Genomic DNA, 23,498 nt, shown 5'->3' with positions numbered 1-23,498 from the left:
GCCCCGGGGGGCGCCGGCCCGCGCCCCGCCCGCCCCGACGCCGGGCGGGGCGGGCGCGGCGTCACTGCCGGCGACGAACCGGGCGCGGAGCCTCCGTGTCACTGCCGGCGACGGCGGCGAGGCGCGGTGACGTCAGGGCGCCGCCGCGGCAGGCGGGCGGCCCCGTAAGGGGCGCGGGCCGCGGCCGCGCACGCCCGGAGCCGCGGCGCGCTCGCCAGCCCGGCGCCCGCGGGCTGCGCCGCCCTCGGCCGCGGCCGGGCGCTTGGGGCCGGCGCGTGGGGGCCGCGGCGACGCCGGGCGCGCGCCCGCGCGTCCCGACGCCCTACGTCGCCGCCGCCGCCGCTTCCGCGTTACGACTTCCGGGCGCCGCGGCCGCCATCTTGCCTTCGCGGAAGCGCCGCGGCCGGGCGGGAGTGCCGGCGCGGGCGAGTGCGGACGGGGCGGCCGCCGCCATGCCGTCGTCGCCGCTGCGGGTGGCGGTGGTGTGCTCGAGCAACCAGAACCGGAGCATGGAGGCGCACAACATCCTCAGGTAGTTGGGGCCGCTGCGCCGGCCCCGCGCTGCCCGCCGGACGCCGGCCACTCCGCCCTCCGCGGTCCGTGCTGGGCAGCGGCCGCCCCGGCGTTCCCCTGCTAGGCGGTCCCAGCCCGGCCCCGCCGGCCCGACGCCGGCGGACGGACGGGCGGGCGGGGCGGGGCGGCCCCGCGTCCGGGCGCCCGGGCTCCGGGGACCGAGAGCAGCGAGGAGTCGACAGGGCTCGGTCGGCCGCGCGGTGCCCCGGGTGTGCCTCGCCCCGCGGGAAAATTCAGGTTTCGATTCGAAATGTTCCCGGGTCTGGGAAACCCGAAGGCCGACGCGGCGGCGTGCGCGCAGGTCGGGGCCTCCGGAAGCGCGGGCCTCCCGTGAGCGCCTGCGGGGGGCGTCGGGGGCCGGGGCCGCGGTTAGGGCCTGCGGGACGGTGGTGTCCCACGACCGTCCCCGCGCGTGTCGTCATTTACCAAGTCTGGGAAGCGTGCACGGCAGAACATCAAGACAGAGCAAGTCCGTGAGAGAAACCGGAAAGGCCTGTTTTGTTAACTTCTTGAATTTGCGTTTTTGCGTCTGTCTGTATTTGCAAGTCTTCCTGAGGAAAAGCCTCCCATCCATCCTTCTAGAAAGCTTCCAGGAGATGATTTCTGGACCGCACTCGGGTTCGGTTTGGAGCTGCTAGTTTATATTTCAGTACTCTTTCGTGACCCTGGTGTTTAATAAAAGTGCAGTATATACAGTTTTGATAAGAAAACAGAATAGAAGCTGCCTTTTCTCCCGAAGATTCTGTATGCGGATGTTAAAGGAGGACGCGCCTCGCGTGACACCCTGAGGAGCAGGGAGATTAGAATTCTTCCACTCTCTAGTTTATTTTTTTGTTGTTGAAGCTGGAAGCGTCGGATGTCCACCACCCGCTAATTACGAGTTTAATTCTTCCCAGCATCTACCACACTGTCGCAGTATCCCTTAATGCCATTTTTTAGTAGAGTGTGATACGCTTTGAACCTAAAAAACTGATGTAAAGTAGATTTTAAACCAAAACTTTTAAACTGTAAAGTTACTTCAGAATTAGAAATGTAGTAGAATTATTGTGCTGGGTTAGATCCCCAAACTGCATTTATGTGTTTAGTCACTGAAAGTTTGGTAAATTTAAGCAAAAGAATGCAAAGTTTACACTCCCGGAAAATGACTCAAGGAAAATAAAATGTGACATCTTCGGTGAGAAGAACAGTTGACGGGGACCGCTGTCCTCCGATCCTGGACGGTGAGCCTTTGTTTCAGCGCTTTTATCTGCACGACAAATTCGAGATGGAGTCTCTGCAGAGGAAAACCCGAATTACCTGTGGACTTTGTTAGTGAAATTGGTTTCAGGTACGCGTGTCTGACTTGCTGAGACAGCCACTACAACACGACAAGCCCTCGTTCGGAGTGGCCGGAGCCAGCTGGGCGTTGCGTCTCCTGTGTACAGGGGGCTGCAGAAGAGCCCTGCGGAGTGGTCACCGAGTAGGACTTCTTGCGTGCGCTTTCACCTGTTTTACTGCCTTTCAAATTGACTCATCGAAAGAACAGACTCAGAATGAAGGCAAAGGAACCAAGTTCAGGATAACACGTTATTGATATCTTGTGAATGTCAAGTTATGTTGGGTGTTTTTCTTAAAATAGTGTTTGCTTGTTGCAAAAAAATTCTCACTGTAGAAAATACAAGGAAGATGAAGAAGGTAAAGATCAAAGTGTCCGCGTACCCACGCCTAAGGGAGACCGAAATAACCTCGTTTCTCTCTTCATGTGATGTTGTGAACATAGTTCGATTTCAGTATCTATTTCTGCTTTCGTTTTGATGTGTGGAATTTGAATACATCTGTTTGTACTGAGTAGTGGCCGGGACTGTGAAACTGGCCAGTCCAGAGAAACTCTGTGTCGCGCTGAATTTGTTGCCCAATCGCCCGTTGATAGATATTTGGGCTTTTTATTTTTCAGTCTTACAATATCAACATCTTTGTGTCATATAAACATCTTTGTTCACTTCTCTTGGATTTCCTTGGCATAAATTCCTAGGGGTGAAATTGCCAAGTCAGAGGTAGGCATGTTTTACATTTCATACATTTTGGCCAGTCTGCCTTTCAGAAAATACCTATTTTCAGAATTCCCATTTCCTCAAAATCTGAGTGTTATTTTTACTTTTTCATGTTAGCAGGGCAAAAAATACATGTCACCTTTAGTTTTAAAATCGCAATTGAGATTGAACAACTTTTCATGTCACTTTCACTTTTGAGGAGAAATTTGTGGCTCTTTTTATTTGGATTTTTTATGGGGCTTAAAAGCATCTTTAAGAAATGTATGCCAGGCTTGGTTAGTACTTGAATGGGTGACTACCTAGAAATACCAGGTGCTGTAGGCGTGTAAAAAAAAAAAAAAAGGCGCGATCGTTTTCTGTTACAGCTAGGAGACCTTACGAAAGTTGGCTTTAGAGACTTAATCCTTAAGGGCGACGTCTGTGGAAAGTGTAGGAAATGATGTGATAAGTAAAAAAGCAGGAAAACTGTGTAGTTTGGTTACAAACAAAAAACTATGCATAGGAAGACTTCCGAAGTGAAACATCGACAGGAATGCCACTAACTAAACGTGCACAGTAGGCAGGTGATCGGTGAAACCCCATTGAAAATCAGCTCCCACTTTTTCCGACAGGTAAAATACAAGTAGTAATAAATGTTGGTGCTCCCTGTAGCGAGGCATCACATTCCCTGGGCGATGACGAGACTGAATCGTTTCAAATATATCAGTCCTAGGGGGGTTAGGAATGTGGATGACTGTTGTGTTTCCATTGGATCTCCCGTTTCTGTACTCCATGGATTAAGGGTGCCCTTTGGAGCCGGTTAATTTTTTTGTTCCAAACTGTCTCCTAGATGCTAAGGGGCATGTCGATCTTCGGAAGCTACATTTTTAATAGTAGCCACTGAAAACAGTATCTAAAGACAGTCTGATAAAGCGGTGGATGGGTTCTCAGGCCGTTTCCAGCGCAGCTCGCTGGGCAGTGTGGCTCTGGGAGCGGGTGTGGGAGAAGCAGGCCCGAGTCCCCCTCTCGCTCTCCCCTGGGCCGAGTGCTTTCCAGACCCCACCCGCTGCGTCCTGGCAGCGCTGAGGTCGGCCGCACCTGCACGGTGAGGACAGAACACGCAGAGCAGGAAGTCCCGGCTGGTGCGTGACACTAGGGGGCTCTGGGCATGGCGGGTGAGTCACACTGCGACTCCGATGGGGAAAAGCGGGCTGAAGACGGGTCCAGGGTGTGGGGACAGTCAGCTGAGGCCCCGTGGCTCTCCCATTGGGGGCGGACTCCCATGTCGCAGTGTCATGGCGAGCCTGTGGGCCCCAGGCTGCACAGAGAGAGGTGCTGGGACCTCCTAAGAATGGCAGAGGTACAGGGGGCACGTTTGCCCGCAGGTGTTAAGAGACCACTTCCTTTTTTTGCCTTCAAAAGGTGGCCCTGGGGGTGGCTGGAGGGAGGGAGAGTCTGTTTGAATGGGACCTTTGAGACAAGACTGGTAACAGTCCAACAGCTAAAATGTCCTTCCCTGCAGTAGGACCGTCCCCAGCCGCTTACAGAGAGGACAGGTGGGGCCCAGAGCAGGCTCGGCAGGTGAGTGGCCTGCCCGTGCTCACACTGTTTAGTGTCGGTGCTGGAAGGGGGCACGCTGATCGGTCGTCGTGCTGCGGGGCCGTCTGAAGCCCCGGACGCGGGGGGCCTGCTCCGTGCTGTGTGCAGGGGAGGCCCACGGGGAGGCCCGCAAGGGGCGCACAGAGCAAGGGGGCCGGTAGGAAGCCAGGGTTGAAGAACAGTGGGCCTGGAGGAGGGACATGTAAGCAGGGCACTGACTGGGCAACTGACACATTTGTCACCAAGTCGACACAGATCACATGCTTGGAAGCTGCTCGGTTTCATTCTTGGCCTGCTGGGAGGATAAGAATAAAATCCCAGAAAATCGAAGTATGTTTAGGCCCCTCCTTTTGCTAGGGAGAACGCCAGTTCTGTTGGAACGTGTGTCTTCTCAGTCTTGGCCACAGTGAAGTCACAGGCGGGCACTTGGGTGTGATTGCTCTCGAGCATTCGGCTCGTGTCTGAGCGTGAGGTCACCGCAGAGGTAGACATGGGGCCGAGGAGCAGAGAGGGGTCGGCCTGCTGTGCAGGTAACCTCATGGGCCGCCCCTTCGGAAGGGCGGCGATGGGCCTCGGGTTTCAGTCTTGGCCAAAATAATGTTTTAAGTTGTGTCAGTAATCACACCATGAAAAAGAAAGAAGGAAAAGGCCATTTTCTTAAGATCCTTTGGGTGTTCATTTTAGCATCGTCATTCTGCCTTTAGTCAGCGGGTGACAGTGGCCACCGTTCTGCGTCCCCACGATCCACCATTTCTCCAGTAGGTTGTCAGGCCGGGCCCTGGATGCTCGGGAAGGCTTCTGGTGAGTTCTTGCCTGGGAGGTTGGTTTAATGTACAAAACAGTTGGCCCTGGAGACAAAGCCTTTTGGTTGTCAGGATATTTTTATAGCACTCATTTCTCGTCTGTAAGAAACAAATTGTCACACTGCACTGTTGTCACCGCACAAGATGGGCTGTTATGTCAGTTGCACCAGCTTAGAAGAAACAGCGCTTCTGTTGCTAATTAGCCTTTTTGCCACTTGTGAACATTTCGTTGGGGGAGGAACAACCTGCATTTCATTTTATTTTTGAACTCACTGGGCCAGCAAACGTTTCAGAGAGTTGGGGAGGGCAGCGAGGAAGGGCGCAGGCAGCTTCTAACGGGGGCAGCTCCGCCAGTCAGTGCCACCTGGCCTTGTAGAAACCCAGCAGGTGATCCCCTCGGCAGCCTAGTCACAGGTCAGCCAGGTGGAAGGTTGGGCCAAGTTATCTTTGGGATGAGTTACGTGGGATGAGGGAAGGAGACGGACCTTGCCAGGTGGCGACATCCAAGCCCTCAGGCGGCTGCAGCAGGGTGGAAGGCGAGGACCCTGCCTGGGGTCCCCGGGAGCCCTGCGGGCACCGTCGAGGTGGCATGCCTGCTGTCCCGCTGCTGGACGCTCGGCCCCGCCCAGGGCCTCTGCACCTGTCACCTCCGCGCCAGCCCGTGGCTTCCCACTGTCCTGGGTGCCGGGCGTGGAGCTTGTTTCGTCCCCCACCCCCGCCCCATCGCACCTGAGGAGAGGGCGTTGGGTCGGTTTCGGCCACTGCTGTGTCCCCAGCCTGCGGTCAGCCCCGGGAGGTACTGTCGACGCTAACGGGATGTGGGCCTGCCTCCAGCTCGAGTGGCGGTGCCCACTTCTGGACCGTCAGCCGCCAGGGACTTGATGGCTTCCTTTGCTGCTGCTGGCTAAGTTAAGACCTAGTCGCTGGGTAGTTCATTAATGTGTTCCAAGAGGAGATGTGCTTGGGGCCGTTTTAATAAATTTAAGAGTCGAGCTCATTTGCATCAATTCTTTGATTCTGGCTAAGTACCTCCAAGGAATGACCAAAAGGAAATCACTGAGGTACATGAAAATACTTGTTTTCAAAGGCGACGTGTGACGGCGTCTGAGTGGACGTCACGCGCCCGCGCTGGCCGGCTGCCCTCCCTCCTGCCGCCCAGAGTGGAGGGCGGCAAGTTCGGGGACCCCTTTCAGAGTGGGCTTCCTGGGTGGTTGACGGATCAAGAAGAAAAGTAGTGTCGGCCGTTATTCCTGACTCTGACCCCAGGAGGCGCCCTCGCCCGCTCCCTGCCGGGGTCGGCCCCGGACCCCACCACGCCGCGAGGACCGCCGGGCCGCCCAGCGCGTGTCCTCGCTGTACAGTGGCCCGTGAGAGTACGCGCAGCGTTAGGCCTGAAAACCGCATGCGCACCGTAAGTGGAAATACTTAATCGCTCAGAAACGCCATCTGAGCCTGTGGGGGGGTGGCGCCCGGCGCGGAGGCGGGTGGCCACAGCCTTCAGTGGGCGATGTCTGCGCGGCGCAGGAAAACGAGGTGGCCTCCGTGCAGTCTCACTTTTGGTGGCTCGTTCGCAAGTCGGGCTTCCGCCACAAGGTGAGTCTGCGCCCTAGGGCCCGTGGAAGCCGCGGGCCCTGGGGACAGGCCTGGAGCAGCTGCTTTCACACTCGAGGGGTCGCCGCCTGCGCCAGGCCGACCGGCCGGACGCGTCACCGCCGCATCAGTGCGCGCCTCCGCCGCCCCCCTTCCTCGGTGGTCACCGGCCGCCACCCTCCCCTCCCGCGCGCCCGTCCCGGGCCAGGCTGCTCGCGCTGCAGGGCGTGCGCCGCGGCCTGGCATCCTGTCCAGGGGGCCGCTGGTGCTGCTGGCCCAGGGCCAGGGTCCTCGTGTGGGGCCTCCAAGCCCCTCCTCCCCTCTGTCCTGAGCCCGTCCTTGCCGTAGGGGACAGCGCCTCACCGAGGGGGCGGGGCACACCTGCGCGGTGTCAGGAGGGTCCCCGTCCCCAGCAGAAGCTGTCGGGGTTCACAGCCCCTAGGCTGCCACGGGGGGCTGAGAAGGGTGGGGAGCACTTGGCACTGCGGGGGTTGCATGTTGGGGGTAGTCTGGGTGGAGCGGTGCCCAGCCCTGAGGCCAGCCGCCCCGCTGTGTCCCCGTGTGACGTGCACCTCGCGTGGAGTCGGGCAGCAGGGCCTACCTGTTGCCACCTGGACGACAGCCCGTTCCCTGCGCTCCGGTGGAGGTGACCACCTTGGGCAGGAACTGCCCCTCTCCCCACACGTCGTCTCATCGCGGGGGGCTGGGGTCCGGGCTGGGGGAGGCGTGCCGTGCGGCCCAGCCCCGCGCCCCTGGCCGCAGCCTCGGCCGCCGCCGTCTGTCCTTGCTCGTCTCCCTTTAAAGATGGCGTTTCTTCTCGTGTAAGTTTTTGCTTATGGGGCCACACTCACTTCCCCCCACGTGCCAGGAAACGTGTTTGGTCTGATGCCTCGTCCTCGATTTCCCAGGTGGCCACACAGTACCCGCAGCTGTGGGCTGTGTGTCCACGGCCCTGGACACCGACGTCACGATGCTAAAGGCTACGGGGCACCTGGCTCTGGTTCCTCGGCGAGCCCCGCTCACGGGGAACCTGCCAGACAGGGCGTCCTGGGGTGGGGCGTGCGGTCACGTCTTTAGAATTGTCTTCGGGATCAGGAACCGGGGACCCTGTGAGCCTGCATGCGACACAGGCCGGGGCCGGGACGGTGTTCTGGGCGAGCTCTCCCGTCCCGCGCGTCCTCGGGCCCTTTGGGGCTCCTCGGAGCTGGGGCGACGCTGCAGACCTGTAGCCGAGACCAAGGGTTCCGCGTCTCCCCTGTGACCGGTTGCAGCAGCTCCGCTGTGACATGCTGCCGGGCTTTTTACATTTGTGGATAAAATAGTTTAAGGATTGAAAAACATTCTCAAATATCAGCTGCTCCCCGAGTTGTCCTTTTGCCATTTCGTGCCCCGTATGTTCAGAGTTCTGTCTGTAATCTGACTGGGATCCTTCCTGTCCCTTGTGTCTTGCAGCAAACGGGGATTCAGCGTCCGGTCCTTTGGAACAGGAACCCACGTGAAGCTTCCAGGACCAGCCCCCGACAAGCCGAATGTTTACGATTTCAAAACCACATACGATCAGATGTACAATGACCTCCTTAGGAAAGACAAAGAACTGTATCCCAGGGGGCCGCCCTTCTAAAGCCCCAGTGTGCTTGTCCCTGGCAGGCGCGCTGTGACGTGCTCGCCTGGCCTCTGCTCCGGGGCCGGCCGCGTCGGTAGGCATGGGGGTCGGAACCGTTCAGGGCAGTGGGCGCGTAGGGCACGCAGACCCAGACGTGACGTCCGTGTTGGCAGAGTCCAGGACGAGGCTCTGACGTGACACTAAGCAGCTTAGATGAGGGAGCAGGACACAGTCGTTGCTTGTCCCACTGCAGGGCTGCCCACTGTCCTCTGCAGGTAGGTGTGTGCCTGCGGTGTGCGGGGGTGGGGGTGTGACTGACACGCGGGCCCGCTGCTGTGCACACCTGGATGTCCAGAGGGCCTGATACAGGGTCAGGAGGAGACACGGCAGCCTGGTCTGCCTGGACTCGTGTGAGGGAGGAGCATCTTACGTAGATTTCTGTGAAGCGACGCCAGTCGCATGCTTGAGACACTCAGTCACTGCTCAGGCTCTGACCAGGACTCCGTGATCGCCCTGTGCGCCTTCGCAGTCCCCTGGGTTGCAGTGGGTGGCGTGGCGTCCCCAGGGTGGAGCCCAGGCGTAGTCCAAGCGAGGACTTGCGCCAGATGTGAACCGCACATCTGCGCGCGCATCTTAATAAACCGCGAATGGTTCCTACACCTGCAGGCGAGCCCATGAGCTGACCGTGGCCCCGAGCGTCATTCTGGCAGGTGTGAGCAGGGCCCTGCGGTCACTCTGTCCTGCCCTCCTGCTCTCTCCTCCCCTGGCGACCAGCGAAAAGTGGTCTGGGGGCATCGAGACAGAAACACACGCACGTCCTGTCGTTGCCACAGCCGGACGTGGAAGTCTGTGCCTGTGAGTGCGGGTGCCCGTGACTCAGTGAGCCCAGGCCTGGGACTCGTGGTCCCAGTAGCAGCCCTGGGCAGTGCACACTCTGGGGCCCCCTTTTCTCAGCCCCAGAGTCTGCTGCGGGAGGAGCTCCCTGTGTGCTTCCGGGCCGCCGCCCGCCGCATCCTGTCCTCAGGTGGGAGGACATCTGCTCGCATCCTTGGTCCAAGGAGAGGGCTGAGCGCTGGCCCTGGGGGCCGGGAGCACCCCAGGAAAGGCTCCCAGAGCTCCGCCAGTGCTGAGCCTACCTGGAGAGCCGTCTAGTTTTGAGGGTCGTTACTCAGCACCCCCGGCGGCCGGTGCTGCCCTGCACGTGCCCCTTTGTCATCACAAATCGTGGGATTCCTGGCAGCCCGGGTCTCCCCGTCTCCGGGAGTAGGCCGCTCGACTAAGCAGACCATGTGCAGAGGGCCATAGAGCAGGGGTTGGTGTGCTTGTCCCTGAGGGCCCACACGAGCAGAGAGCAGCCTCAGAATTCAGGGCGTCCTCCATGGATGATGCAGGTCCACGATCTCCCCACAAAGTGAGTGTGTGTGCGTGCCCTTGCTCTATCCTGGGCAAGGTGTGGCGCTCGGCTGTCTGTGCCCACTGTCACTGTTTGCCTCCTGGGGACTCTGCGTGAGAAAGCCCCTCCCCTTTTGGCTGCCCCTCGTGAGGCTCTGGGAGGGACACACCTGCTGGCCTATTGACTTCTCTTGGGCAGGATTTCTGTCTTCTGGGCGGTTGGGGGGGGAGCAAAGAAGCCTTGAGCTTGTCCTCAGCTCAACCCAAGTACTGGGGGGACATCTCCAGGGGTCACTAGACGCAGGCAAGACACTGCAGGTGAGGGAGAGGACTGGGGTCAGCGGGGGCGGGAACCCTGGCGACATGGGGTGGGGGTCTGCACAGGGGCAGGCGTCGGCCGCAGGGAGCCTGCTGTTTGCCTGTTCCCTCGTTTGCTCACGACGATGCGCAGCTGAGAACTGAAAGCCCAGGCCCGTGACAGCGCTGGGCCTTCTGCAGAAGCGGCCATTGTTGTGACCTGCAGCAGAAAGCTGGGAAAATAGGACGTAACCCAGAGGTAGAAATGCGCAGTAAATGGCTTGTCACGGGAGCGTGACATGGCGCTAGGAGCTGCCGCTTTACTGGGCAGGACCAGGCGTTGAGGCCATGCGGCCTGGCGGCGAGGGGCCAGGCCCTGGAGCCGGCCCGTGGGCTCCGACCCGCTCCGCCGTCTGCCCCGTGTAGCAGGCCTCGGTCTCCTGTGCGCTCCCCTCGGGGTGAGCCCTGGGGCTCGTCAGCATCAGAGCGCGGCGCGGGGTTCCTGGCTGTGGGTGGCAGGTCTGGATTTCGGTTTTCTCTAGAGGGAGCAGGGCTTAGAGACTGACAGACTCCTGCCTCCTGCCCACGGTGACCTCTTTGTGGCCGAGTGCTGGTCCCTGTAGAACCTGTTCTTGGGAACTCCAGAGGGCAGTGGGGCTGGTGAGTGGGGGGCGGGGGACGTGGACTTGGAAACGTGTGAAACTGAACGAAGCAGCTGTCCCGGCTCCACCTGGATCGGGTCGGTTGGCAGACACGTCGGCGTTTGTCCCCGGGAGCCATCTGGGACATCTGCGTTCACCGCCCTCTGCGCACGGGCGGGAAGTGTCCGATTTCTTCCAGTGAGGCGACCTGCCCGTTTCGTAAAGACGGTGTCCCTGTGCGGCCCACGGCGTGTGGCGGCCCCAGCGCGGATCTCAGAGCGTTCTCATCTCCCTGTCAGAACCCGTCACTGCCCCTGCCGCTGGCCCCCTTCTGTCTGGACTAGCCCCTTCTGGGTGTTCGCGTGGATGGGGTCGCAGGTGTCTCGTGACAGCCGCCTCCCCCGACGTGACGCCGAGGTTTGTGTCACGGCGCGTATGGAACTGGGCGTTTCGGGGTCCACGTTTTCCTGTTGACCTCGGTTTTCTTCTTCCTTCTGTCTCAGTCACTGAGTACAGCAGGACTTCAGCTCGGGTCCCCGTGCGGCATCGTGTGGCCTGGGCCCCGGGCTGGGGTGGGGCTCCAGCAGTCTGGCGTCCCGGCTTCCACCGAGACGAGTCCGCGGCCGAGCGCCAGGCACCTCTGGTGAAAGTCGTACATTCCTTCTAAAGTGAGCGTGGTCATTCTGTGACCCTGGAGCGTGTCCCCGGCCAGGGAGGAGCGGGGGCATGGCGGGGAGGGCAGGGAGGTCCGCCCGAGTCTCTGGAGTTGGCTCTTGTGAGTTTAAATTAGATGGCCGCTCAGCACCTTCAGCAGATACTCGATTTGCGCATCACAGAGCCATTGGTCTTAGGTAGCCGCTGCTCTCTGCATGTAGTGAGTGCAGTGTGTAAGCGGCCAGCTGTCCCTCGACGGGAGTCGGAGGCCAAGGCAGCTGAGCCGTTCCAGGGCCTGACTGTCACGTGCCGGGAGACAGCGAGCGAGCCCGTGCCCAGCACACTCTCCTCGTCTCTCCGCGGGTCTTCTGTAATCAGTTACCTTCGGGGTCTAGGGCTTTTTCCGCTATTTCCATCCTCTCCATTTCACTGTCTTTGAGGCTTTCGATTAATTTACGTGTATTTCCACTTCACTGTGTGTTTTCTCGTCTCGGGGTAAAAGGCGAACACGAAAATGATCCCCGAGACTACTCCCCACGGCCTCCCGACCGGCGCGGGTGTGAGGTCAGTGGACACAGACACCTGAGAGGCGGCCGCCCTCTCTGAGGCGCCTGCACCGTCGCCCTGTGACTGGGGCCGGTCGGCCTCTCCAGTAGCTGCTCTGGGCGGCTTCGGGCCCGCGTGGCCCGCGCCTGCTTCTCAGGCTGCGCTTGGGGGCGGAGACGGCAGCCCGGCCCCTGGGGGTTGCTCTCGGGGTTCCGGTCCAGCGCCCGCTCACCTGCCCCAGTCGGCCCAGCTCTGCCTCCGTCCTGGTCGCTGTCCATCCTGTGCCCACCCGTGCGCGGGTCCCCGTCCAGCCTTCGCCCGCCCGTACCCTGCACTCGACACTCAGGCCCTCCTCGCCTCTGCCACGTCTGGCCCCATCTCTCTTCATCCTCGTCGACGCCTGTGATTTTAGTTAGTTATTTATTTAATTAAAGATATATATATTTTTTAAGTGAGTCAACCCTTGATTGACCTCGCAGATTGCTAGGACCTTGTCATCATACAATCCCTTATTTTTTTCTTATTTTTTAAATTTTTTACGCCTGTAGCACCTGGTCTTCCTAGGTGGTCTCCCATCCAAGTACTAACCAGGCCCAAGCCTGCTTGTGTTTTTAGTTTTTGAAGACAGTGGTTGTCTATTTAACAAATGAAAGGGTCCCCAAGCCTGACACCGACTCCCAGAGAAACTGCGATCTGACTCTGGCCACATTTCAGCTTTCGGGCATTAGAGACGCGCCCGCGCCTAGAGGGTAAGTTGTGGCTTAAGCTGTTCAGATGGCGCCAGAAGGTAGCCGCGCTGTCCGCGTGGCGTGTGTCCGCCCAGCTCGCCGGGTCAGATGCCGCGGGCTGAGCAGAGCCGACTGGCCGCGCTAGTTGCCAGGGTCGCTCGCAGGTCCGGACATCCTGGAGCTGCACCGGCCGCGCCCACTGCCTTGAGTGCTCGCCCAGCACCAGGGGGACACCTGCCCCTCCGGCCGAGATGCTAGCGCCGGGCGTGTGGGACGTGGGCCACGCCGGTGCTCTCATTTTGGCCGAAGATGGGGCTGGCGCAAGGCCATGCAGACCCCGCTGGAGCGCCTGGCCCGGCGTGGGTCAGGGTGACAGGTCAGGCCCAGTGGCTCGCTTGGGTCTCTGGTTCTCACTTGTGCAGCCTGTGCACTTTGCAAAGACTGCTATGGTTAGCGAAGTGAATTTGAATTTACCTCTTACTGTGAAGAAGTACTAGGTCAGAAGCTTTCACTGGAGCGGCCCTGAGTGGCTCGAGGATCCTCGCTGTCCTCAGCCATTTCAGAGCTGCTGGGACTAAAGCTGTTTGCCTTTCCCTCTCCCCCGAGTGCTGGGGCTCACCCAGGGGTTCCCGCCGCCGGTGCCAGTCCTGACGGCCGACGCGCTGTGTCTGTGCTCTCGTGGCAACCTACATAGAGCAGCAGCCCCAGGACTGCCCTCCCGAGCCGCCTGTCCGCAGCCTCGGTCCCTTCCACTGGAGAGAGGGACGGTCCGCCGGTCAGAGCCACTGCGCCACCCCCCGGCAGCACTGCGTCCCGTCTGCCGCTCCGGGAGCGGCCCTAGGAGACACGTGTCCACGAGCCTCCGCGCTCCGCCGCGAAGACGCGACATGGGTTGGGGCCCTTAGGGGGCATTGCCTGCATCTGTCACAGGCGAGGGTTGTCAGGGTCCCCAAGGGCCCCCATCCAGTGGGTCACGAGAGAATCTTCGTGGCGGGGCCAGGTGGGTGCCTCCTGGTTCGCCTTGGGAGCACCTGCTGGCTCGTCAGTGACTCACGAGTGCGCCCTACCCCCACCCCCAAGTCAGAGCTCCAAGGTGGCCGTGGCTTGTGGCGCGAGCCCAGCGCTGGGGGACTGGGCGGCGCAGATCCGGGCTGTGGGGAGAGCCTTCCGAGGCCCTGGTGAGCAGGTGGCAGTCACGGGGTGCGCTGCGCTGAGGGAAGCAGGGCTCAGGTGACGCCGGGTCTGGGGGCCCTGTGGCCATAGGCACAGCAGGCCCAGCTTCCCCGCCTGCCTTGGTGGTGGGTGCCGGCCACGGGAGCCCTCACGCCAGTCCAGCCGCACTCATTTGGGTGCTGGCCGTGCCTCTGTGCTGGGGACTATAGGGTCCGCTCGGCCCGGCGCACGGCATCCGCTGGCGCCCTGCCCTGGACTCGCCTCCCTGCGGGGCTCCGGGCAGCTGTGACCGCTGAGCGACGGTCTTCACAGGGCCTCCTGGGGCACACGCCCTGCACACCGGGGACGCCCCGCGTCAGCCAGCACCTTTGGGCGGGCCTTTGCCACGCCATGCTCACACACACGTAACCGTGCCAGCGGGGTCACCTTGAGCTCGAGGGTCCTGCTGTCGGCCTCTCCCTGATGCGCATGCAGGAACGCAGCCGTCCCCCACCCTCGCCCCCATCAGGACGCGCTGGGTGTCACCATTGCCCCACAAGACAAAAACGGAAGTCCTGATGAAAAGCTGCACTCCAATCTCAGGCAGTCCTCGGGACGTCCCGGTAAGTGGGGACACCCAGTGCCCTGTTTCCTGCTGGTGTATTTTCTAGAAGGCCGTGGGCCCTGGCTGCTCAGGCTGGTCCCTACGTGGACCTGCTCGGGCAGGTGGGTCGGTCTGCAGTGACCACTGGCCCCTGGGACAAGCCCCTCACCCTCCCTCCCCTTAGGCGGACAGCAGGCTGGTCCTTCACAAGAATGTCCACACTCACTGGTGGCTCGGCGGTGACGGCATGGTGGCAGGACTTAGCCAGGAGCCACCTTGGACTTTTTAAGGTTATCTTAAACTTCTTAGAAAACAATGCATGTTTTTCTTTTATTCACTAAATAATGATTTTTTTTTTCTTTTGGAGAGCCAACCCTTGGTTGATCTCACAGATTGCAAGGACCTTGTCAGTTTATGGTCCCTTATTTTTTAATTTTTTTACGCCTCCAGCACCTGGTCTTCCTAGGTGGTCTCCCATCCAAGTACTAACCAGGCCCGACCCTGCTTAGCTTCTCAGATCAGCCGGGATCGGGCCTGTTCAGGGTGGCATGGCCGTGGACTGAAAAATGAATTTCAGTGAGGGAAGGTGGTCGTTTTTTTTTTTTCCACAAAGTGTTTGCTGTTGTCTCAGGTGCTGCTGGGAGGGCACAGGGGGGAGTTCTAGACTGTTCTCGGCCAGCAGAATGCTGCCTTCCGATGGTAGAACTTGAGTGTTCGTCACCGACTTAGTGTCAGAGGGGGGCAGCCGGAGTACACGCCGCCACGCGGGGCAGGGGGCCGTGTCACAGCTCGCAGGGCTCGGCCTCCCCAGTGCGATGTTTGGGTTTAGTCTGGTTTCGAACTGTTTATGTAGAAATGATTTGGTATTGCAGATACTCATAATTTCAGGATTTTCCTCAGAAAAAAATTCTAGAAGTTTATTTTCACCGAAACGCTCCAGCCTGGGGCTCAGCTTTCTTTTCGTTTGGTTTGGTTTTGAGATTATGACTTTAATGGTGCTCAGCAGAGCCGGGGACTGTTTGAAACAGCACAGAGACTACCTTCCCACTGCTTTTTATCATGCAGCCAATTTTTAAATGATTTTCTGCATTTTCAAATTTAAATAAATGTAGCGTTTTACTCCATTTGGACAAGTGGCAGTGTACTGTTTTGATTATTTAAAAGCCTGCTAAAACTTAGTCTTGTCCGGTAGCATGTTGTGATACGTCCCTGTCGTCTGTTCACATGCAGCCAGCTTAAAGTAGCCAGGAGGGACAGCCTGAGCCAGGGTCCTGACCTCTGACCTCACCGTCCCCACCTCCAGGTTTCTAAGGAGGTGGCAGTGGACTGAAGGGTCACGGGAACCGCCTTCTACCAGTTCTCTGCAGGGGTGGGTCGGCGCCACTCCGGCCCGGCTGTGACCATGGGCCCCCTGTACTCGGCCCGAGGGGAGCAGCGGCCTCTGCCGTGGCCGGCGCAGGGGCCTGTCCACGCTGGGCAGCAGGCATGTCCAGAAGCACCCGTTCCAGGGAGCCCCGTGTGCGGGGGGCAGGCTGGGCAGGCTGGGCATCTTCGTGCTGCACCCGGACAAGACGTGAGAGCCCTCCAGCCCGCCCTTCGGCCTAGAGGCGCCGCGCGGGGAAGGGCCGGCACCGCCCGTGGTGGTTTCGTGGAGGTTCTGCATCCTCTGCCCGCCTTCGTCCGACGGTCGTTAAGGAGCTGCCATCGGGCCCGGGCCCGGTGACGGCTGCTGGCCGGGCCTGTGGGGGTGGGGGGAGCGGCAGCGGGACTGGGGAGCTGCCCTGGGGCACAGCCGCCCGCAGCGGCCGACTCGGGCCCCCAGGAGACCAAGGGCGTGCATCGCGTTGGCGCCGCGGGGGCACGAGGCAGATGTGGAATTCGTTTTCCACCCTCCATTCCATTTTTTGCTGATTTTGGCCCAGAGCGACCGCTGTAACTTTGAGGTTTGGGGAGCTGTCTCGTCTGTCACCTCCGCTGTGGTCTGCCCCTTGCCCGTCCCAGGCCGGCGCCCCACGGCGACGGCTGCACAGTGGCCGGTCTGCGCGGCCCCAGCCGTTCGGAACCGGCGCTCCTGGGGGCGTTTGATTTCCTCGTTCGCGTCCTTTCCCTGTGAGTCACATGCTTCACACCTCGTGGTGGACTTGCAGCTGCCCTGGTCTCCGGTAGCTGAGTGTGCGGCACGCAGTTCCCCGTTGTCACACACGCCTCCGGGGTCCGGGATGTCCAGTCTTCTCTCTGGGGACGTGGCCGTCGAAGGAGCTCGAGCGCGTGGTGCAGGGCCCTGGCAGGTGAGGTGACGCGGCCCACGCCAGTGCCCATGGTGCTCGGCTTGGTGATGGTCACAACGCTCCCCCTGGACACTGTGTCCCAGCAGCTCATGGACGACTCGGAAGCTGCGCCCCCCACCCCCACCCCCCGGGTGCAGAGCAGACATCCTGTTGTCAGGGAGGACGCCGGCCACCCAGTTGTCTGTCACAGAGCTGGCCAGGCCGCAGGCCTCATCAAGCTTCAGGGCCAATGAGAATGAAGTGGAGGCCAAGTGCCGGCTGCTGCGGAATAACTCTAGGTTTCAAACAGGAACCTCGAACTGATCCCGAGACGGGGTGGGGCCGCCTCCCGGGTGAGGAGCTGCCCGTCTCTGATGCGCTCTGCGGAGCGGGTGCCTGGCAGGCTGCAGTTGCAGAGGGGTTCCCGGCTGGGCACACCAGGCGGGCAGGGGGCAGAGCCTCCCAAGGGATTCGGGGTTGGTAGGTGGCCATGGGCTTCCTGGGGCATGGTCCCTTGACATTGAAGCAAGAGCCCTGGGGGGCTGGCTGTCAGCCATCCAGCAGGGAAGGGTGCTGGGCGGGGCAGGCCCACAGCCTTGTGCTCAGTGCCACCTGGGCCCAGTGCAACCGGACCCTTCCGGCAGGCACGTCCCCACTGGAGGGTGCTCGCTTGGGTGTTGCTGAGCCACAGTACCTATCGGCAACTTCCCAGAGGGGACTTGGGTCTCCTCGTAAGAGTTCTTGCATCTGATAACTCAGTTTGATCAGACTTAGGTCTGGAAGTAAAACTAGACTGCGGCCCAGAAGCCGCACGGGTCTCTGAGTGTGGCCCACCATGGGGAGCCGGGGCCGCTCTGGATGGGGTTCACACCCGAGGCTGAGGCAGAAAGTGGGGACAGAGGAAGTAAGCGTGGCGGCATCTGGGGATGGGATGCCGGTACCGACCAAGGTGTGTGTTCAGCGCGCGTCTGGAAGCAGCTCCGAGAGGCGTCCTGTCCTGTCTGTCATGCACCGGCAGGTGGACCAAGCCGGGACCTGAGCAGGGAGCCCAGGGCCAGGTGCCCCAGCCTGCGCTGGGTGGCAGAGCCCGCCCTGCCGGCCCCGGGCGAGACAAGGCGGTGGCTGCCGGGCACAGGTGCCGCCCTCCCTGGTTGCTGGGAGAGACCGGTCCCCTCGCCCTGCCACCCCGTTCTGAGACCTGTCCCTCGGGGTCCTGTTCCCTGGAGGCCCTGCTGCTGTCCTTCTGTCTGAGTCTGTCCTGCCAGCTCGTCTTTCCTTGCGTTCCACTGGTGACGTTGGCTGGGAGATGCAGCTTGAGTGGCACACGCCTGTCCTGCCGTCGGGAGGCCCTCTGCGCAGCCGGGCCTGGCATGGGCCTGGCGCCCAGGGTGGGGGCAGATCGTGGGCCACCGGCGGAGACACCTCATGCCGCCTTGCTGCTCAAATCACGGCTCCGCGAGGGAGCCGTTCCGGGACCTGTTCCCTGGAAGCCACCCCGGTCTCCTGGTCGCTGGGCTCCACCCTCAGAGCCGAGACGCCCATGGGAGCCGCCTGTGAGCCCACTGCCCGCACCCTCCTGCCCCCACGGCGCGTGGAGGGCCCCTCCTCGGGCCCGGGCGCGCTGCGGAGCTCGGCTTCTCGGGAAGCCACTTCAGAGGTAAACACCCTCAGCTAAACCTGTTCAGCTCTGAGGACATGAGCACAGGATGAGGCCAAGGCCAAGAAGGCATCCGCGCCCCTGGCGGGACACACGGGCCCGCGGCACCTGCGCACGCTTGGGCACGCACGGCCGCTTCGTCGTGTGGCGACAGGGCCGGGCCGGGCCATGCGAGCCCCGTGCTCCACGCACCGCGTGTGCCGCCGCGTTTGGGCTGTGGAGGGGAGACTGACCTCCCGTGACTGCCCTGCTCCTCCCTCTTTTTCGGGACCGCCCCTCGAGGAACCTGTCCCGGAGCCAAAGATCTCGTGCCCCGTGTGTCCATCCCCCTCGCGCGTAGGTCGCGGGTGCCAGAGAGCACGCGCTCGGCCCCAGCACAGCAAGGACCAAACAGACCTGTGTCACTGGCCCTCCCGTGACGGCGCAGTGCCCCTGTCACACCAGGGCCCTGTCCCGGGACGTGCATGCCACCCTTCGCCTGCCCCAAGCGACAGCAGTGGACACGTGTGCCCTCTGAAGGCCAAGGGGCCAGTGGTGAGACCACACCAGGCGTGAGCCGGGAGGCCTGTGGCCGCCACTCAGATCAGGCCACGCCTGTGGCCTGGCGAGGGCTGGCGGCCAGCACCGCGCACGGCGTGGCGCTCAGCAGGCAGGACGTCACTTCGGGTGTGGAGGAGCCACTGGTGCAGACGGCCCGACAGTGGCTTCATCCCGTGTCCTTGGCCTCGAAAGCATCAAGGGTTCCTGTTGTGGAGGCCAAGCCCTTGGGGAGCCCCGCTGCTGAGCAGGGGCTGGTCATGCGGAAGGCGGGACAGGGGACAGCAGGGGCTTCGGGGCTGGTGGCCGGCATCTAACCGTGTGGGGTCTGCTGGGGGCTCAGCCTGGCCTCCCGCCTCGTCCTGTCTTCCAGCCCTTGACCGAGCACGGTCAGCTGTAGCAGGCCCTGTGTGCGCTGGGGCGGCTGCTTCTGGAAACATCACAAGTCCTTGCCTCCCGCACCCCCGTGTGGCTCGGCTTCCAGGGCCCCCAGCGCCGGCCAGTCCCCAGGCTCGGCCTTTGCCGGCTTGCCCCTCACGGCCAGGCCCGAGGGGCTGGGGCTGCCGGGCCGTCCTGCCGCGTCAGCACGGGGAGGCCCTGTCCAGCCAGAAGGCGTTCACGAAGTGCTCCCTTCTGACGCCCCGAGGTCTGCAGCCCGCCCGCGGCGCCCCCCCACCCCACGCACAGGGCACTGCCTTTAAAAGCCCCTCATGGCCTCACTGGCCTGTGGCCCGATCAGAGGGGCCCCTCACATCGGCCACTTTGCCACCAACAAAGGCTTAGTCTTGGTGACACACCATTGACCTTGGCCTCACCCCACCCTCTTCCCCGTTCCTGTCCCCTGTTGTTTGAAGTGGGGATTCAAGTGGACTCTGGGTCCCTGTGAACCGAGACGGGGCGGCTCCGTGACTTCTCTAGGGCTCCCAGCATGGGCACTCCCTGTCCTGGGTCCTGCCTGGTCCAGCCTGGAATTTGCCAGAAAACAGTCAAGAAAGGCAGCTGTTCGTCGTCCTGTTACCCTGGCGAGGGTCGGGGTCCAGCCCCTCCCGCGGCTTCGTTTGTCCCGTCAGCGGCCTGAACGCGGCTCCGCGGGGGAGGGAGGGCTTGCCGGTCGGCGGCGGGACCCTTGCGGCCCTCACTGCGCACTAGGCGGCCGTCTCTCGAGGGCCGTCACCGAGCAGCCGTGCTCGTCGGGGCGGCGGTCTCAGGACAGATGCCACAGGGCTGCACGGCCCCCACCCCAGTGGGCGAGCAGGGAGTCTGACCACGGACCGGACGCTTGAGCCTTAACTCCCAACGCGGCAGCGACCTGGACGTCCCCTCCGCCCAGTTCTTTCCTCTGGACCCCGACGCCGGGTGTTTGGAGGACCAAGTTCTGGAAAGACGGGCCTGCGTGCGGCAGCAGGGAGGCGCGGGCCCAGGGCAGGCTGTGGCTTTGTTACGCTCAGCTAAGGAATGCCAAGGACCAGAACACCCCACAACTAATCCATAGCCCACTGTCTTTTTAAGTTAAAAGTCTTAGATAAACACTTAAATATACCCTGAAACCTGTTTCCACTCTCTAGGAGGGCAGGAAGCGTATTTTGAGTGATACGAGCTCATTTACATCAAGCGTCATGACTGAGAACCAGAGCGAGGCAGTGAATGTATCTCCGGGGTTCCTGGAGCAGCCGGCCCGCCCCAGCACAGAGTCACCGAGACGCTTGTCCCCTCTGCCCGGGATGGCCCGTAGAGCATGCCCTCATCTTTGGGGCTCTGTCCCTTCTGAGGAAGTGCAACCTCTCTCCCCAGGGCCCCCGAGGGCAGACAGTCCACCATGTTCATGGGAGTGTGGCCCTGCCTGGGGTCCCTCAGCAGGGGTATGTCCAGCTCTGGGGTCACCTACTTGGCAGGGCCTGTGTGTCCTCTCTGAACTCCCAAGGGGCATCCCTGTCACGCTCGAGGCCTGGCCCCTCTTCTCTGATGTCTAGTGAGCGTTGTGCTCGCCGAAGGGCTCGGGGTCAGTGTGAGTGAGGTGCTGGGGACAAGGCAGAAAGGGGCCCAGGTCGGAGAAGCAGGCGTGATTGCTGGTCGCAGACACGAGGTCTGTTTCCCGGCCGGCGGCGGCCCAAGGCTGCGGCCCGGCTTGCCAAGGTGGAAGCCTCCAGGCGCCGGTCGGGGCCAGTCTGCGGGTTTGGGGCTGGCGGCTGTGCCTGCGCCGTCGGGACCGGTTCTTCCTAGAAGTTCCTTAACCCAGCACCAGCTACACGCAGAATGGCATCTTGCACATGTTGGACAGAAATAAGCGAATCAAGCCCCGGCCGGAGAGGTTCCAGAACTGCAAGGACCTGTTCGACCTGATCCTCACCTGCGAGGAGCGGGTGTATGACCAGGTGGTGGAAGGTGAGTGCGGGCCGGCTGCAGCCCGGTCACCCGTCCCCCCGCCCCCCCGCGTTTGGGAGCCTGCCCCCGAAAGCCACGGCAGCGTCGACCGCACCGAGCACATGGTCGCGTTGGTGCCTGAGGAGCGCGTGGGGACTGGGCTGGGGCCTGCTGCTCCGAGCGCTGCACCCCGGCTGCTCCGTGTCCCCCCCCGCCCCGCGATGGCCTGGGGAGGAAGTGGTCTGAGGCTCAGTCGGCCAGGGCGCACAGAGCAGCGTGGGCGCTTGTCCCCCTGCACCTGTTTCTGAGGACCCTGACATCTGCATCATTTTGCCCTGGCTAGATCTGAACTCCAGAGAGCAGGAGACCTGCCAGCCAGTGCATGTGATCAACGTGGACATCCAGGACAACCACGAAGAGGCCACCCTGGGGGCGTTCCTCATCTGTGAGCTCTGCCAGTGCGTGAGTATCCACACCCGCAGTGCTCGGGCAGGGTCCTGGTCACGGCCCAGGGCCCAAGGCCCTGCTGGAAGGAGGTGACCAGGACTGTCTCTTCCTGCACGTGAGCGTTGCAGGGTAGTATTGTCACACGATCTGACTCAGTCTGCCTAGTTTCAAACGTTAAATCCTAAGTAAACGCCCAGGTGCCTGAGAATCTGCTCCCTGGCTCTGGCTTGAGTCCACATTTGTGCATTTTCTTAGCTCAATAGAAGCACCATGACCTGCTCAGCGTCTGGCTTCATGCAGGTGGCCGCGTGTGCCACCCAGTGCTCCTAGGACACACCCAAGAAGGTGTCAGAGGGCTCTGAGGGAGCCTGCGTCGTCCTTGCCTGCAGGACTCGCCATTCCAGACTCCTGGCCGGCGTGGCCTTCGTACGGAAAACCCTGGGCTTCAGCCACTGTGCAGCTGAGCTCAAAGAAAAACATTTCGTCTCAAGTGGTGCAGGAGGACCTACCCAAGGGGAAACCGCATGCCTGCCTTCTGTTTTACCCATGGGATCTGCGCTTAGGTTAACTGGCTGTGAATGACCCAAAAGCAGAGAACAATTTAACCAAGAAGTCTGGAAATAGGCCCAGTGGGCTGCTCTGTGAGGGCCCCAGCACAGCTTGTTCCCAACACCTCATGGCCCACTGTGGCTGCTGAAGCTCCAGCAGTCATGCCCATGGTCTGGCTGTTGTGCAGGAGAAAGGGCTGAAGGGGTGATGATGTGTCCTAGGAGGTGCACACGTGACTTCCCCTTGGGCCACTCTGGTAAGAGCCGGTCTTTACCTCCTGGTGGCCGGGCCTGGGGGCACCGAGCAGCCTCGGCCCTAGCCAGCCCGCGTCAGTGCGGGTGTGCTCAGGAGCCATCCGGGCCACCCTGGGCCTGCCCCGGCAGCACATGCTCCTTTTAGGACAGCGGTTCTCCCCCGGGGACAGCTGGCCACATCTGCGTGGGAGCAAGAGCTTGACAGTGGTGGGTGGAGGCGGCAGGTGCAGCTCAGCGCCCTTGGGCCACAGGAGGCCCTGCGGGAGCGGAGTGGGCTCCTCGCTGCCAACCTCGGGCAAGGGACTGCGTCTGCCCCTGCCATTTGCGGTGTGGGGACAGTGTAGGCGGCGAGGATTCCATGTGACTCCCTGAGAGCAGGCCTGGCCGCAGCCGCACCGCGCAGGGTGGCCGAGTCCCGGTGTCTGAGTCCCTGTCCCGCCCGGCAGGCTGCCCTGGGAAGGGCGTGGGGCGCCTGCCGGCCCGCGCCCCGCCCGCCCCTGCCCCGCCCTCGCTCACGGGGCCTCTCTGTCCGCAGATTCAGCACACGGAGGACATGGAGAACGAGATCGACGAGCTGCTGCAGGAGTTCGAGGAGAAGAGCGGCCGGGCCTTCCTGCACACCGTCTGCTTCTACTGAGCCGCCCGCCTGCCCCGCTCACCCCTCCTGAGATGCCTGAGGGCGGCGGCTGCACCCCGACCCGCGGCCCAGAGGCGACGGGGCGAGGCGGAAGGCCAGGGGACAGCAGTCAAGTCTTTTTATCCCACTTTTACTTACAAGTGGGGTATTGAGTATGAAGTTTTTTTCTTTAACCAAAAAAGGAAAATGGCTTATAGTGCGTCCCCCCAACATACCTGTTTTGCGTTGTGCTCCCCTCCCCTGCGCCCGCGCCCGCCTGGAGTGTGCGAACACCTGCATAGGGCCCCGGACTGTGTCTTCTCAGGAGAGAAACTGCAACTGTTCAATAAACGTGCTGCTGGTCACGTCCTTTGTCCAGTGCCCGCCTGGCCTGCGCACGCAGGTCCCTCTGGAGGAGGGAGGGCTGGGTGCTGTGTCGCCTTCCTCAGGAGCAGGGGCCGACCCCACCCGCACACCCCGCAGACAGCTCTGCGACCACCGTCCAGTGCCTGTGGGTCTGGCCGAGCTGCCCAGCACACCCCGGGGCCCTTCGCCCACTGGGGCTGCTGGAAGGATGGGGCCCGGCCCCCGACGCCGTCTGCTCCCCGCTGTCAGCTGT

General features: G+C 61.7%; 1 protein-coding gene and 1 pseudogene across 1 annotated transcript; one reads left to right on the top strand and one right to left on the bottom strand.

The window, feature by feature from the left end:
* The first annotated feature begins 323 nt into the window (after positions 1-323).
* On the top strand, positions 324-23,244 carry SSU72 (SSU72 homolog, RNA polymerase II CTD phosphatase). Its single transcript, XM_016144457.2, has 5 exons — positions 324-532; positions 8,027-8,170; positions 20,895-21,034; positions 21,357-21,475; positions 22,799-23,244. Exons 1-5 carry the CDS (start codon positions 453-455, stop codon positions 22,898-22,900), a joined length of 585 nt encoding a protein of 194 aa, XP_015999943.2. The 5' UTR covers positions 324-452; the 3' UTR covers positions 22,901-23,244.
* On the bottom strand, positions 14,633-14,751 carry LOC118605013 (annotated as a pseudogene).
* Positions 23,245-23,498: the final 254 nt, after the last annotated feature.

Source organism: Rousettus aegyptiacus, unplaced genomic scaffold, assembly GCF_014176215.1.
Source record: "Rousettus aegyptiacus isolate mRouAeg1 unplaced genomic scaffold, mRouAeg1.p scaffold_m13_p_1, whole genome shotgun sequence".
Lineage (NCBI taxonomy): Eukaryota > Metazoa > Chordata > Mammalia > Chiroptera > Pteropodidae > Rousettus > Rousettus aegyptiacus.
This window is presented reverse-complemented; position numbering and strand designations above follow the sequence as displayed.

Coding starts and splice junctions, on each gene's coding strand:
- SSU72 (XM_016144457.2), top strand. CDS start 453: ATGCCGTCGTCGCCGCTGCGGGTGGCGGTGGTGTGCTCGAGCAACCAG. Junction 533..8,026: donor GAGGCGCACAACATCCTCAG/GTAGTTGGGGCC, acceptor TGTGTCTTGCAG/CAAACGGGGATTCAGCGTCC. Junction 8,171..20,894: donor CTTAGGAAAGACAAAGAACT/GTATCCCAGGGG, acceptor ACCCAGCACCAG/CTACACGCAGAATGGCATCT.